Source organism: Acanthopagrus latus, chromosome 5, assembly GCF_904848185.1.
Source record: "Acanthopagrus latus isolate v.2019 chromosome 5, fAcaLat1.1, whole genome shotgun sequence".
Lineage (NCBI taxonomy): Eukaryota > Metazoa > Chordata > Actinopteri > Spariformes > Sparidae > Acanthopagrus > Acanthopagrus latus.
Genome location: NC_051043.1, coordinates 8,912,878 through 8,928,952, shown reverse-complemented (window position 1 = coordinate 8,928,952; position 16,075 = coordinate 8,912,878). Strand labels below are relative to the sequence as shown.

Below are 16,075 nucleotides of genomic sequence, written 5' to 3'. Positions count from 1 at the left end.
TTGAAAAACAAGACAATATTGTCATACAACAACCCCATAAAAAAATAAAGGTTGCATGGTTGTATTTGATATCAGCACAGACAATGAAAATCTGTTGAGAAGAAATAAATGAAAGGAGAAAATAAATGAACACATCATAAGTTGTTGATAAGGCTGCAACAATAATAATAGCTGCATGATAGGTGATCAATCTTTTAGTGAGTGAAATGTCAGATAACAGTTAAAAAACACTCATCTTAAGTTACCAGCCCCTTCAGTGAAATCGTATGACCTCTTGTTTTTTGGCCAAGCAATGGTCTCAAACCCAAATGGTTTTCAATTTACAATCATAAAACAGAAGACAGCAAAAAAATCATCCCATTTGAGAAGCTGGAGCCACATCATTTTTTTCACATCATTTGATATTACTGAGCTCAAACAATGTATAAAAGTCTGTGTGTTCCATCACTCCAATGTAATATTATTTAATGAAATATTTATTTAATGTTATTATTTAATGTAAATATTTTGTATTTTTTTTTTTAATATTTAACACTTCTGTACTAGTGCTTGATAATATCACTAATTTCTGATTGATTTTTCTCATAGTCTTTTCCGTTGTATTCTTAACATATATATGAGCAACAGGTGAAGGAGGGCGGGAGTACCTTGGACAGTGAATGCAGAGCTGTGCTGACCTGCTAGTTGACAGCATGCGGTCAGCCGGTACTGTAGCGAAGCATCACTACAGCGCAGCACTGATACCGACACCTCCATCTTTTTACAACACCTGGTGGCTTCACATGGCGCCTACGTCACATAAACACATAACTTACCTTTTACACGCTCCTTTATATTCTCCTTTTCTCTCGATACTATGTTAGTCCATTACAGGTCGGGAAAACATGACCAGCATCATTTGCCGTCACTTATTGCTGACATTTGTCTGCGGAAGCCTCTTATAGCTGCAATGACACGGTAAAGACAGTTCAGCGTGTAATAAAATGATGTGACTGTGATTGGAAGCTTATCTGTCGTTGTCACTGAACGTTACTGAAAATTGCGCCGCGCAGTTTCGTCATTAGCCGTGCGGTTTCACGTGAAGCCTCACTGTTAGAATGGTAACACTGAAATCGATCGATCAAATGATCCCGTTAGTTAATCAGTGCTCTGTGATATCCAGTTATTTTGGTTATTTCCGGGGACAGAAAGCGTCCGTGACAACAACCCGGAAGTAGCTCCGTGAAAACGTCCGCTTCCCGGGAGAGTCCAACTGAGGACGAGAACCAAGGGGGGGGACTGACCAACAGTGACGAATATGTACGTTGAGTTTTCCTAAAGTAGAAAACACTTGACGAGACACCTTTCCCAAACAAAATTTAACGTGTTTGTTTGTTGTTGTTTTTTTTTTAAAAAATAGTCGTTTTGATAATGCTAATATGTAATTGAGATATTACTATATTAATGTCTTCCCCTCCGCGGTATAGTTAGCTACGCCGTGAGACTGTCAACACATGGCAGTTGGGTGGTGAACTCACGAGAGGATTTACAACTATCATCCGTTTACTCACGCTAATGCGAGAAGTCGTCGTGTGTTTGTTTGCGAACTGTGGTAGCATGTTGTTAGAGCAAGTCGCTGAACATTGTTAGAAAAAAAATCACTGCTCACGTTGTTAGATGTCGGTGTCAGGGTCAGAGTTTTGGCGCGCCCGTACGTAACTGGGACAACAGAGTCATCATCGGTGGTACGAGACAGGTACCAAGTGTTTTTTAAGACAAGTGCATGAAAATAGATACTGAACTATGAACTTGTGAAGGACGTGGACTTGATGAACGATCATGAACCCAGATTATTGGTGATCAAGTCAACTCTGAGACTGTACAAGTGCAATCAGAAGGTTTTTATTATTCCCCCAAACAGCCAAATAAGATGATGTGTTATTCAGGCAATGCAAACGCCCAACCCCCTAAACAAGTAATCCTAGTATTGTGGTCAATCAAGACTTACAGGAGTGTTGTCCTAGGCGGATCTGATGCGTGTGTATTTTACGTAGAAGTGACATTTTACAGACTTCATTCTTCAATTTCCTCGTCAGGATGGCAAGCAGCACCCATGTTTTCCAGATCTCCGGGATCAAGAACTGTGAGAAGAAGAGAGTCTTGGTTCAGGGAATCCAGCAGCTGGGTGGAAAATACATAGGTGGCTCAGTGAGTAGAGATCCCTCAAGATGCACCTCACCCAAGGCTATTAGCCATTATGACAGATAGGTCTCTATTAGTCAGTCCATGACATGTCAAATAAACTTCCAGTGACCTATTAATGGCAGCTGCAACATTTCATTGTACTGCCAAGTGTACACAAGGAAGTAAACAAGACAATGCTGTGTTAGGAAAATATTGCGGTACTATTTTGTTTATGTTTTGTTTCATGAAAAACATAGAGAAAACATTGCCTCTGTCTGTCAGCAGTTAGCAGGCTGTCAGAATTACTGGTATCAGTTTTTTTTTTTATAATTATTAAAATTGTTTCTTTTTTATTTTTAACTCTGTCATGTTGTGGTTTCTTTCTTGTGACAAATGTACTTATTGTAAGTCACTTTGGACAAAAGTGTCTGCTAAATGCCCTAAATGTAAATGTAAATTACAAAGGAAACGTTCGGAAAGAATCTTGATGTTATGATACCATACTAGTTGAAGGGCATTCCGCCCTACAGTGCAGCACCTAGAGTCTACTGTACTTTTCTGTTGTAGAGTCATGGGACACTATCGAAATTTCATGTCACCATTACCCTGGCCAAAATAAACTTCATTCACGACATTATCCAGATAATAATAGTAGTTGTTAAGAAACAAATATTTGTATTGCGTCACAGAGAGGGCACAAACAAACTGGCAGCTGAAAAGACCTGGATGGTGGCCACAAAAGACGGGAATACTATGGGTGACAAAAGTTTTTGATATTGGAACGACTTCGAAGATATCAGCTTCCCTGTGTTGCAATTCCATCTAAGTGATCTAATCAATCTAAGTGTTTATTTTGCACAATCTGAACAGTTTTGCCTCTCATAACAAATAACAGAGAAACACAATTATTTTTCCATGAGAATTAGTTGAATGATCTGATTTTGATTATTACTATTTTAATCTTTTGTATATGATATATGATAAATTTGGTGTTGTTGTATGCCGTCTGTTATTATTTGTTACTTGTATAAACACTGATGCTGTTATCATCTTTCACCCAGGTCTATGAGCACAGCAGTACCCATCTCATAATCCCTCAGGTTTTGTCCAGCGAGAAGTTTTTGGCAGCCTGTGCTGCAGGTCAGTCACCATTGTTACTATAGTGATGATGATGAATGTCAGAAAATAATTCTTCACTTCACGGTCCTAAGACTGACAGAAGACCATTGTTCTCTCTTTCATTTGACCAGGAAAGTGGGTTGTGACTCCAGACTATGTGTTGGACAGTGTTAAGAATGGATCCTGGCTTGCAGAAGGACCCTATGAAATTTCCATTTCCACGTGTGCCACATCTGCCTTTTACCCTGTTAGGCAGTGGAGGGAGAAGGTGGCCAGCGGGAGGATAAAAGGGGCATTCCAGGGCTGGAGGGTTCTCCTCATGGTTCAAGAGCCCACCCGCAGGGCCATGTTCAAACGGTGAGGAGTCATACAAAAATCCTTTATCACTACTCACAACGATCCATCCCTGGGTATATAAAATGTTGCATGATTCTAAATGAATCACACCTCAAACTTCCCCAGGCTCCTGAAAGCAGGCAGGGCCAAAGTATACCGCTGCCCTCCTCCCTCTCATGCCTCTGTTACGCATGTCATGGCTAAACCCATCACAGATGACTCAAAATCCCACAGTGCTCCTTGCTATCCTGTAAGCCACATTGTCCAGCACCTCTTTGGGGTAAGTCAGATTAATTTATTTAAATGACATTCATTGACTGATTATCAGCAGAAGTGGAAGAAATAGTCGCATCCTTTAATTGAGTAAAACGCCTGATCTGTAGCATTTTATTTGTTAAATAATTGAGTTTATAATTTCTTGATTTGAATGAAAAACATGTTTTTTCACCTTCACTCCTAAAGCTTAATTGAACTGAATCGTTAAGTTATAAGTTTAGTTCACTGAATGAATAGGAGGATTTTCTCAACCCATAAAGGAACATATTATCCCATAGTTTGTGAAAAATGAATCTCATTCAAAATCACAAGTTGGAGAAACAGGGTTTTCACTTGACAAGAAAAAGGAACTAAAGCTGTGAGACAAATACTAGAGTAAAAACCTCAACATTTCTCTCTGAGGTATAGCTGAATAAGTTGTATTGAATGTAAATACAAGTACCTTGAATTTGTGCTTAAGTACAGCACTTGAGTAAATGCACTTTGTCACATTCCAGCAGTATCAGGCTTCATCATGTCCTTCTCATCAGTCCTGAAGTCTTCCAAGGCTTGTATTTTGCATATGACTGCTTGCTTCCTGTTGCTTTAACAAATGATATTAAAGCTTTTTCAGATACCAGATAATTATCAGCTTGAAAAAAATGTTTTAAATGTTTCTTGGCAGAGCAATTGTGCAGATATGAAGTTCAACATGACTGATGATCACCCAGCTGAGACGAAGAACGCCAGTTTTGTTGATGTTGACTTCTCTAAGCTGGAGGCAGAGCTCAGGGAATATGTCATCAAACAGGAGGTGTGTATGTGTGTGTGTGTGTGTGTGTGTGTGTGTGTGTGTGTGTGTGTGTGTGTGTGTGTGTGTGTGTGTGTGTGTTTGTGGTTTGCTGCAGAGAAGCACTGAAGCGTAGTTTTCTCTTAGACGGTCTGCATTCTGTGCGCTTGAATGACCTATTTTGGCTGTGTTGCATGTATTTGACATTGTTAATGGGGTCTTTTGCTGTAGGGCCAACCGAGACTGCGCTTCCTTGAATTTCTGGGTTACCATGACCCGCACCGTCCACAGTCCCAGGTAGATATGCACGCACACACGCAAACACACACACACCCTTGATAAGTTCTTTTTATCTCTAAAATAACTACGTGTTTCATCAAGAGGATCGGGTCATTCAATTTCCTTTATGTCATACATTTCAATGGAAAGTGACATCTAGAGCAAGGGCGCTTCATACTCAGGTCACCAATTTAACCACCACTGTCAGCTGATCTGAGAGCTGTGATTGGCAGGCCTATTAACAACACTCTCCACTGTCTTGTCCATACCTTACCCAAGTGATTCTCCATCAGATTGCTATTATAAGTTCTCATGTATTTCCATTCTCCGCTCTCTGAATCCAAATGCTATTTGGCAAAAACAGACAGTCAGAAATGACCCCCAGGAACCTGTAATGCCCATTCACTTCCTATTTCCATTACCCTTCTGCCCTTGCTTTTTTCTCCTCTTTCGCCTGTCCGTCTCCTTGAGTGCAGTGTTTTCTTCTCCTTTTTTTTGTATACCTCTTTCATTTCATCATTGTTCTTTCATTCCTCCAGGCAACAGAAATGGACTTCAGCAATGTTGGTAGTATGATAGAGTGCGGGCTCTTCATTGAAGCCTTGGACTCAATCAGAAGCGCTCTGTTCCCTGGCCTGCTTCCTCCAGTGCCATACCTGGTCTCCCTCCTAGAATATGCACAGCAGGTAGGACCAGAATTACCGGATCATAAATCCACCCACCTCCTGCTGCATTATCCTCAATGCATACATGAAACTGTATCATGTTTCATTACGGTTTTTTTCCCTTCTGAATGAAGGACTGCACAAATTTCTATCCGATACCATTCACAAGTCGCTATTTTTCCCTTTTTTCTTCCTATTTTCTTTCTTATCATTATCTCACAGGGAAATGCCACGTCCGTCTTCCTGAGAAATTTGCAACATGTCATGTACAACCTGCTCATTACCAACCCTCCTTGGCTGGCACCCAGCACACTGAAAAAATATTTTACCCAAGTGCTGCAGTGTCCTCGGTGTAAGGCGGGCCTGTGGCCCTTTCTAGAGACAGCCATAAGGTATAGATAATACACATAAATACATATATAATATACACCTCATATATATAATATACGACCTATTTTTAGATTGCATTATAAGTAACCACATCATGTATTTCGTTAGCAAATATGGAGAAAAAAAATATCTTATATATATTTACTCTTTGTCTCTGTGCATGTATTCCTTCAGTTATTGCATGTCCAGTGAGGTCACGTGTCACCCTCTCCCTGGACCTGCTCTGCCAACGCTGGTACAGTTTCATACCGACCTCCTGGCATTTGTCCTCAAGCTCTTCCAGGGGGAACTCCACTCTCTCACCACCTGGTAACAACCTAAATACTGTATATACAGTGTATATAGGGCGCGCTCTTTTTTTGTTTGTTTTAGATGCGCCGTCTCCTTTCTGTTCATCAACAAACCCTGCGATTGGTCTATTTTTGGAGGGATTTTCCCAATAGACACGAGTTCATCTGTTCCAGAAATTCTCAACAGATTGCTTTATTTTAGCTGGTGTGTGCTGCAGGTGTTGGGACACATTAATTTGTATTCACAACAGTCACATTTTTCAGTTGACACTTGTATTCATTTGAAAAGCCTCATGTAACACATTTACTCGTCTGCACATAATATTGACTTCAAATGTAATTTCATTTTAATTTGTTAAATTCATGCCATTCCTTTCTTACAATCAGTGCTTGAATTCGCCACATTAGATGGTCTACTCTTCTTTTAGTAACCCCTGTCTTCCTCTGCCTCTCTCTGGCTCAGGGATTTTCTGCTGCCAGAGGGAACTGGAGTCTGTCACGCTTCAGCTTCGGGATCTTTGCTGTACGGAACCTTCTGGACTGTGTGGGAGCGCTCGACACTGTTGTCCCGAGCTGTGAAGCAACTAACCCAGCTCTTGGTACAGGCTGCCATTGAGGTAAATACTGTGGGACTGATGGTGTGTTACATCATCCAACAAAACAGCGAGTTGGGTCATATTAGTAATCTGACCAGAAAAAGAAAATTAGCTACACCTTCTCTTAGAGCTTGCTAAGTCCATACTGTGATGTTGTTTATCGCTGAAGGACTACGCTGAGGGGGGTGAGAAGCAGAGGCTGCATTTGGCGGACACCCTGCTGGACCTCCTGTCTGTGTTGGTGGAGTTCTGGTGCCAGCAGCACTTAAAGCTGAACCAGAACCTGGTGGAAAAGGGCCTAAAAGACCTCGGAGAGCACTTTGCCGTTATCAGCCAAGGTAAGGATTCAAAAAGAGCAAGAATATCTCAGTTTTTGTTATGTGTGAATGTTGGCCCTAGGTCCATAGCTATGCCTATCTTTTAAGTTTCATTTTGTCTGTGTGCATGTGTGTTTCCCACACACAAGAGGACTAATGCCGTAGAAGTCCAAATGTTTCCGGCTGGCACAAGAAATTCTGCACCAGAAAATAGAATGTGCAATCAAAAACATTATTCACTATTCATAGCATTAGGACAAGTAGCATTTCTGAATGCTATACTTACCCTTTGTCTTCTTACCAAGATGCTTTGCTTTCAATCAGTGAATCGTGTTATCACTTCAGTTTGGCATCTGCAACATTTCCCCTCCATTTTGTCCTGTAGATTTGCCTCCGGTGGTTCTGGCAGAGCTGGTTGTCAGAATTCACTCTACCAGAATGAAGGTGGTGATGGCCGATGCCATATTCAGGAATCTTTGCTGCAGAAATGGATACACAGTTGTGGACGAACCCCTCTCTCTCAAGAAAATGGTGAGTGTGCGTTTATGTATTGTTCATCACTTGGCCCCCCATCACCTACCCACAGGAAACCTCATCGCTTTCATGACAGTCTGTGTTGTAATTTGAGTCATGCACCTCTGACTTGTATGAAACCAAACATCAATGTGCTGCTTAGTTTAGTTTAGTTTAGTTTAGTTTAGTTTAGTTTAGTTTAGTTTAGTTTAGTTTAGTTTAGTTTAGTTTTAGCTGAGAAAATCCTTTGTGACTTTGTATGTGTTTTTGGCAAAATGAGAGATTGCAAGATCTGACAGTTCTGATAAAACATCACAGACACACACAGATGTTCAGCATAAGTTCACTTGGCAATGTGAAAATTGGTTTGGATTATATTACAGCTCTCTGCCACAGAGACAAAGGTGCCTGATGTGGGCGGCCCCATTATATCACATAGCAGCAAAACATCTGGCTGTCCCACACACACTTGGAGTGTTTGTGCCTTCTCAGTCCCCAAAAGACACTCAAGCTTGGCATGTATAGGCACTGTATAACCTTGTGTGTGTCCGTGTGACTTCTGGCAGGTGCTGTCGTACCTGCCTGCTCTAGGAAGTTTGGCCCGGTGTCCCGCTGGGGCTCGCCTCAGGACTGGATGGACCGGTCAGGGTACTGTTTGCAGGTCAGTTACACCAGTGTTTGTTCATGCCACTCAGGTATGGTCTCTCAGGTACATATTCATATTCATATTCATATTCAAGAGCCTGAAGCAGAACTTGTGACTTTGATGTTACGTCTTTATTAGGCTTTGACTGAATTGCTGCCATTATGTTAAGAGAACACTGGGTAGAAATTGGCTTTTTGTGCATTGTCGCACCCCCCTCAGTAACAATTTGTCAGACCTGGGTGCTAACTACAAACAGAACTCATTGCATCATAACAATGTAATGTATGTATCACTGTGATCCTACAAGTTATAAGGGGGCGGACATCATTCACCCTGTTACAAGACACTGTACCAATCACTGAAGAAGACATTGTGAAAATGAACTTCCATAGCTGGAAAACACATAGATACGCATTGCCGGGCCTCTAGCCTGATTGACAGGTCACCATGGTAGCAAATTGTCAATCAAAAAGTACCCATGCCCGAAAGTATTATGTGCTTGATCTTCTATTCTACTTTAAATGGTACCATGATTTACAAACTGAATATCATGCTGTAGTGAGGAGGAATGGAGTTGAGACGGTGAACTCATTAAGAAACTGTATACTGAGTTAATAGATACAGTGAGAAGTAGGGTAATTCTCTCATAAGCTTACATACAGTCAGACGTCCTATGAAACCAGTGGAATCACCAACTGCTGGTCATTAGAAATAATGCATGTTTAAGGCACGTTGGCTTCCCTTTTCAGATCAAGTGGCCACTTCTTTTATACCCACTATGGTCACCGCTTTCTCTGTCGTTGCGGCTTGTTGCTTTTCAAAAAGTTGGTTTCTAGGTTGTGTGACAGCATACGTGCTGCTGGTCAGATTTCACAGAAGCTGCGTAATAAAACCTTCCACTGCCTGTTATCTTCTCAAATTAGCTGTGTCCCTCAGAACTATTCAACCGGCTGTCTACTCCGCTACCATTGTCAGTTCGCCACCCATAGATTTAAAGATAAAGGCAGCATGAGGCAAAACGGGTGAAAGTGTACAGGCCTGATGAGAAATGTGAGTGAAAAGAACAAAGGAACACCTGGAGAGAGGATGAGTGTGTGTTTGGGTGGGTGTGTTGGTGGGTGGGGGTGAGGCGCAGAGATGCATGAATGGAGGGGACTGAGGGAAAGCTGGAGAGAGGCAAATGGAGGTCAGACGGAGCGTGAGGAGTTGGCATGTGATGGGTCATGCCCAGGTCTGATCCTATCAGTGTGTGCTGGCTGACAGGAGGGGTGCAAAGGGAGGTTAGACCCCTCCTCACACACACACACACACACACACACACACACACACACACAGCGCTGAGTCTGATTTGGACAGGAAGCCGACAGATAGACAGACTAGGATATCCCATCAGGCTTTTGTGTCTTCCCTCACGACCACCAGCTCTCAGCCTTCACCCCCACCTTCTCCACCTCTCTTGAGCTGCCCTCGCATACTAAATCCCTCTTTGAATTCAATCACACACACACACACTCTCCATACCCCGTATCAGACATCTGCTACTCCACCAGCAGGTAGTTGGCCTGGAGAAAGCAGGAGCCACCAGGGAGCAGGTTCATGTGAAGGCTACTGGTTCATGCCCTGACCAGATCCCCTCTACCCATCACTGCTCTCCTTCTACTTTCTGCTCTCCCTGCAGTTGAAAGGGTTTAGTTTATTTTGACATAGACGCGAGAGGAACAGGAAAAAAACAAAAAAACAAAACAAGGAATGCAATCTGTGCGGATGAGATAAAGAAATGCCAAAGGGCATGTAAAATCATTTGACCCTGAAAGAAAGAGTGACATCAAGATGACAAAGCATGTGATAAATCGAGGACAGAAGCCAAAAGGAAATCTTGTTTCCTCGTGTTTCATGGTCGGATCCGCGATGTTATACGTATTCTCAGCGATGTCGACACTCTTAATCAATTAACACGTTTTATGTAGAAATGTTTCGTCTGACGCGATCCTCCATCTCCAAGCATTTTTTAAGACAATCCTTTGGTTTGTTTTTGGATACTGCTTTGACTGTAAAATTTGAATATTTTATGTAAGAAATCAGCTATATTTGTTGTGCCTTGTACTCGGCTTTAAATAGCACAAATGTGACGGTGGCTCCACTGTGGTTTTCACGCAGACGTTTCAGTTCCGTCTTTTCAGAGACTGAGATAAATTCCTGGCAAGGTGTCTGGTGACGTATTTATCAAAAAGAGACGGAGCGGATCATAAAGGCTGAAAGGAGACACGTGACCTTTTTTATCTTTCCTTTCTGGCCGTTAGAACGCATTAGGTTGTTTTACTGTGACTTGAAGGTGCTGTATATATGAGAGATGGCGAGTGTGCTTCTTCTGCACCAACAGACAGGCTGGCATCAGGGCACACGTCCAAGCCATACCAGGCTGACAGGCCGGCTGATTGACCGACTGTTTAGATGGCCGTTTGACTTGCCGGCTGGCTGCATGGCAGTGAGCGCTGTTAGCAGAAGGGAAGCTGTAATTAAATGAAGGTTTCCTCCTGCTGGTTTAATCAAGCTCTGTGCATTGCTTATCTTTTCAAGCCATTTGACTGTGTCATTACTTTGGCTGTGTCTCTCCTGAACAGACCTTACAGTGTAACAGGATTTTTTAACAATGGAGTTGAGCTGCAACTGTAAGCTGATTAATCAGTTATTTTGATTGAAAGGAAATCTGTATGCCAACTTTTTTTTATAATCATAAATCATTTAAATCATTTTTTTAAAGCAAAGGGGAAGGATTTCCTGCTTTTCTTTGGCATTTTGGAATCGTGGTTGGACAACAAAAGCAGTTTAAATCCTTCACTTTGGGCTCTGGGAAATCGTATAGACCCACACGACTCATTGTGAAAAATATCCGGCAGATAATCGATAATGAAAATCATTTGTTGCAGCCCTACAGTGGAGACGGATTAAAGAGGACGATTTTGTTTCATTTTTAGCAGAATTAAATGAAGTAGATAACGTGATGCATAGTCTTTTCTCATTGTGGCATTCGACATGCACTTCCCCATCACTTCCATTACTGCAAACAAGTTTCTTGAGAGTCGGCCTCCAAGGGCACATGCTGCCCCAGGCCCAGAATTGATATCTGGGCCACTGACAGCATGCTGGCCTCCTAAAGAAGACCATGGGGGAAGGAGAGACCGGGGCGTATACAAGCCAAGTACTGTCAACCTCCACTGCTGCCAACCTATATGGACAGGGGACACTTGGGTGAAGTGGTTCGAGATGAGAAGTGGTCCGCCCTTGTCCCAGACACTCTTATGGACTCTCTTATGCACACACACACACACACACACACACATAGACACAGAGCTCGTCTCATCTCTTCTCAGCCTTGTCCCTGCTAATAACAAGCAACGTGACAGGACGTGTGTTTCCTCCTCACTGCTGGGAGCTTCTTCCTGGCTTCTGAACAAGCCAATTACCAGGGAACAAGCCTCTTCCCTGTAATACGGATGGCACTCCGCTTCAATGCGGCGCACGCGCACGTGCACAGACGTATACACTCCAGACACCTGTCAGGCTTCATGCAGGCAGATCTCCCATACCCACTCACAGGACTAGTGACAGCCCACAGCTATTAGCACGCCACTACTTTGAAGAGGCTTCACTTTCTTTTACTAGTTATTCCTCCTAATGTGCTTGCTCACATCGAATCCTCCGTCTGTGCGTTTGAGGCGTTAAGTGGGAGGAAAAGTGCTTTGGAGACGGGAATGGAGGACTGGGTGTGTGAAGTGTGTGTGTGGCCAACACAGTAGGGGCTTGACAGATATTGTCAGATTTCATATGAAATGATACGGCGCCACGAGGGATTCATTTGCTAATGGCACTTTTCACAGCACAGAGATGGCCGTTCCACTCTCTATACCACCAGGTCTCCTCACTGTCATGCTGATATGGCCACTCGTTGAAACTTTGGACTTGTAAATGTGAATCATGGGCGCTCTCATTGAATTAGGTTACACGCACACACACACACACACACATACACATATATTTTCTCATAACCCCATTGACCATGTCCTTACGTCTCCATACAGTGCTCAGAGCTCTTTGGTGAATGGAACAAGCCCAGAGAAAGAGAACATCCCCAGAGGGTTGAACAGAGTCAACGCAGCAGGTACGGCACACACACACACACACACACACACATACACACACGCACACACAGCTGCTTGGAAGTATAGCTGCACATTTGCAAGGAGCAGACTTTTAATGGACTGATGCACTGCACTAGGTCATCAGTAAAGAGGAACATGATAGCTCTGTCATCACTTTCAGTTTAATGAAGAGCACATAATGTATGGAAAGAGTGATTGATTTGCATCGGACCATGCTTCCATCTCGTCAGCGGTAGGAGCGACTTGGCTGCATCATTCAGCCTGTCGTGTGTGTTTGGGGCCTGGGTTTGGGCCGCATTACCACCTCTGTATTACACCGCCTCCTCCCCCTCCTCCCCTCCTTGTTCCATTGGCTTTGAAACACAACACTGCGCTCTTTGTTTTCTTTTTTCCTTATTCACCTTTTTAAAAATAAAAAAAAGTAATACATATGTGAGTGGTGCGGGCAGGAATAATGGCTTTCTCACACAAAACAATACCACATATTAGTACGCAGCAGAGTGTGTCTCAGATCTCCATTTTAGAAATATTAAATGCAGCAATTAGGGGAGCACTGCAGATATACAGCGGCTGCACTGGCGGAACTTCCTGCAATTAGAGGCATGGCACTCTATGTGAACTCTCGAAGGTGTCAGAGCTCATATCTCCCCCCTCCACCTGATCAGAAAGGCCCTGTGCCGGTATGAAGGAGGGGTGGAGGGTAAAAGAGTGGGGGAGTGGTGGAGTGGGAGAGGCAGGAGACTCAAGGCTGTTGGCATGTGTTGTTTTTCCACTACGTGATCTCTATACCGATGCGGTCGGCATTAATTTTTGATGAACCATCGGCACAGCATCCTCCCCTCTCGCCCTCTCATCCCATCCCATCTCACCCCATTCTCTCTCTCCCTCCCTCTCTTTCTCTTACAGGCTTTTTTTCCCCCCACATATGTAAGCTCACTTTCTTATATGCTACTTTTTTTTTGCTTTGGAGCATCTGTCTCGCCTCCTGGAACTTCAGTATCTTTGTCAAAGTAGCTCAGAGGGGTTGAGGGATTTGGGATGAACCTCTCTTATTCGGTTTCCGTATTTGCTTCGTCTGGAGGCTCAGCAGATATTTCAGTCTAAATCAGCCTCAGTATACTGTATGTAGATTGTCAAACAAGACCTGCTGTGTTTGTGTTTGCTCTTCGCTTCATGTCACCGTGGATCAGAGTGTTAAACATTGTAACTGCATACTTTGCTAATACTGTGCATACAGTGCACAGTATTAGCAGCACTTGTGGCAACTTTATCAAACTTAATGAAGTATCTAAGAAGCTGGTGCTTTGATAGATGATGTAAATGATAAATGCAAGTCTTTTTTTAGTCAAATTATATTTAACACACTTGATATTGGCTAAAATAATCTCACCACAGTGTCCATTAGTAGCTGATCTGTAGATTTCGATTACACCGCCTGGTCCTGGCAGATGAAGTTTACCGAGTTGTCATGCAGCAACATTTGTCCTGTTTGTCAGTATTTGAAGGACTTCTCATACGGGTTTTTCTAACCAGTGATTTGCAGTTTTCTTGTACACATCTGGTGTACAGCATCACACTGTCATTGGTTTAGCGCTGCCCAAAAATGATTGCGATTGGTTTTAAAGTTGTGCAAACCTCCCAGAACGTTTTTTCCCTCAAAAAGTGCTGCAGAGGGTTCTGGGTATGCAAGACTATATTGTGTATGTTTAGTTAGTTGACAGAAGCAAAACATTACATTTAAAGTATAAAAAAGTTGCTATGAAGAACTTTATTTTGTTTTTGTTGATTCTGGTGACCCCGGTGGACAAAAAAACGGTACAGGCACCACCACTTCCTGTCTGAAGCAAGTAAAAGAAAGATGCAAGTACTTTTAATCCCTTTTTTTTTTTAACACAGCTGATTGTGGGATGCACAATATTGTATCAATCTGTGGCTATGTTAGATAAGTTACTAAAATATGATGATGGTGAAGCAATGTTTTTGTGTTCAGTCTACTCTTGCAGAGGATGACATTTTCATCAGACCAAGTCAGAGTCAGACCTGTTGACAGGCATTAAGAATAACTGAACACTTCACTGACTATACAGGAAAAGCCAGTCTTGTCGCTAATGACCTTGTTTGCTTATGTAGGACATATAGATGCGCAGCAGCATTTCAAACTGAGACTGTTCCATAGCCATTTTAAGATTAGGATTATGATTTAAGATGGGCTTTATTTATCCCACAATGGGGAAATTCACTTGTTATGACTGCTCGAGATTCAACAGTACAGGTAAAAGAGTCAGAAAAATATGCATAAAGCCAAATAGAAAATGAATAGAAAAACACAAGATATTTACAAAAACAAACCTCCTTGAAATATTTTTAAGCTTTCATATTGAAGTTTTGCATAGTACTATTAATGAGACATTGTGTTTTGCGTCATACAACATGTTTGTAGGTGGAGTGACATAACGGCTCCACTGATTAAATGACTGTATCTCACATTAAAATCTCCACAAGTGGAATGTTAAAGTAATGGTCACTTACGTTAATGCCAGTAAATTCTTTTGAGGCTCGGTGAATGCTGCAGCAAGCTTGATCTGAGGAAAATTAACGTGCTGCCATTGCTCTTAGAGCCAGCGACAGCAGTGGTCTTCAAATAGTTTTAAATACGTCCAGAAACTGGCACAGAATACCTTTCTAACACATTCCTAACAAATAGCATTGTTACAGGCTTCCAGCAGCTCTCTGGTCCGGAGATCGGCGGGCCAAGTGACACTTTACAGGAGCATAGCAAGCAGACTGAGGGATATAAAGAGCAACACATACATTTAACTTTTCTATTAAAGTGTGAAACGGGGGATTTATAGAAAAGGACAGGCGGATTTATCCTTTCCGTGCTTGTAAATGCTGAGCATGCAATTACCCCTATAATAGAGGCGTTGTGTCCAAATTGGGGCCATTAAAGTGATTTAACAGTGCGTGGATTGGTCCTGGCATTTGCGAGGATGTGTACACACGGGGTGTAGGGGAATGGGTGTTTAATCACATCGTTTTAGAGCCCGGTAATAGCACAGCAGCCCATGTAGAAAACTGATGTGCCACACAGTACAGCTTTACTCATTTGGTACTGTAGTTCAGACGGGGCTCCACCCTCTATGGTTATATTTTTGGATTGGCACTATCGGTCTCCTTCATTGATTGACGTCATGATAGTTTCTGAGTGTCTGCTTTCTGATGTTGCGCTTGCAAACAGCCGTGCACTGTTGTGTAAGTTAATTTGATTTTCAGAGTGGAAACATATTTGTGGGTTATTGCACTGGACAGTCACCGCTAATCTTCAAGTAGACTGTGTCTGGATTTTACGATTGGAGAAGTTAATGGCAAGTTTGTTTGTCTGCAGTACAAAGTCCCTTATTTTAGGGATTTCATTAATCTTTCCTTTTTGTTTTAGCATTCAAATTGTCAGACAAGTATTTCTGAAGTCTGAAGTAAGACTTGACCGATTCATCAGGGAAATATGTTGAATGTTTTTCCATTAGAAGTTGTTTTAATTATTGACATCTATACTCTG

The 16,075-nt window shown here is 42.3% G+C and overlaps 2 protein-coding genes across 11 annotated transcripts in view; one reads left to right on the top strand and one right to left on the bottom strand.

Moving 5' to 3' along the window:
• Positions 1–1,241, bottom strand: part of kiaa0825 (KIAA0825 ortholog) — a 128,616-nt gene extending 127,375 nt beyond the window's left edge. For 7 of the 9 annotated variants that reach the window (XM_037097173.1, XM_037097182.1, XM_037097175.1 and 4 more), the window contains exon 1: positions 816–1,240. The gene's annotated coding sequence lies outside the window, so the exon portion shown is untranslated. Of the gene's footprint in view, positions 1–815 lie in introns of all 9 variants that reach the window. The other 2 variants (XM_037097174.1, XM_037097178.1) reach the window with 2 other exon arrangements.
• A 15-nt stretch (positions 1,242–1,256) lies between these two features.
• slf1 (SMC5-SMC6 complex localization factor 1) overlaps positions 1,257–16,075 on the top strand; it is a 34,779-nt gene continuing 19,960 nt past the window's right edge. Inside the window, exons 1-15 of one of the 2 annotated variants that reach the window (XM_037097192.1) lie at positions 1,257–1,299; positions 2,076–2,187; positions 3,225–3,303; positions 3,414–3,639; positions 3,745–3,898; positions 4,559–4,687; positions 4,895–4,960; positions 5,482–5,628; positions 5,830–5,999; positions 6,172–6,306; positions 6,751–6,904; positions 7,053–7,221; positions 7,586–7,731; positions 8,280–8,374; positions 12,439–12,518. In XM_037097192.1, the coding sequence (XP_036953087.1) occupies positions 1,298–1,299; positions 2,076–2,187; positions 3,225–3,303; positions 3,414–3,639; positions 3,745–3,898; positions 4,559–4,687; positions 4,895–4,960; positions 5,482–5,628; positions 5,830–5,999; positions 6,172–6,306; positions 6,751–6,904; positions 7,053–7,221; positions 7,586–7,731; positions 8,280–8,374; positions 12,439–12,518 (1,864 nt within the window). In that variant the 5' untranslated portion in view covers positions 1,257–1,297. Of the gene's footprint in view, positions 1,300–1,460; positions 1,736–2,075; positions 2,188–3,224; positions 3,304–3,413; positions 3,640–3,744; positions 3,899–4,558; positions 4,688–4,894; positions 4,961–5,481; positions 5,629–5,829; positions 6,000–6,171; positions 6,307–6,750; positions 6,905–7,052; positions 7,222–7,585; positions 7,732–8,279; positions 8,375–12,438; positions 12,519–16,075 lie in introns of those variants that run through there. The other variant, XM_037097193.1, reaches the window with a different exon arrangement.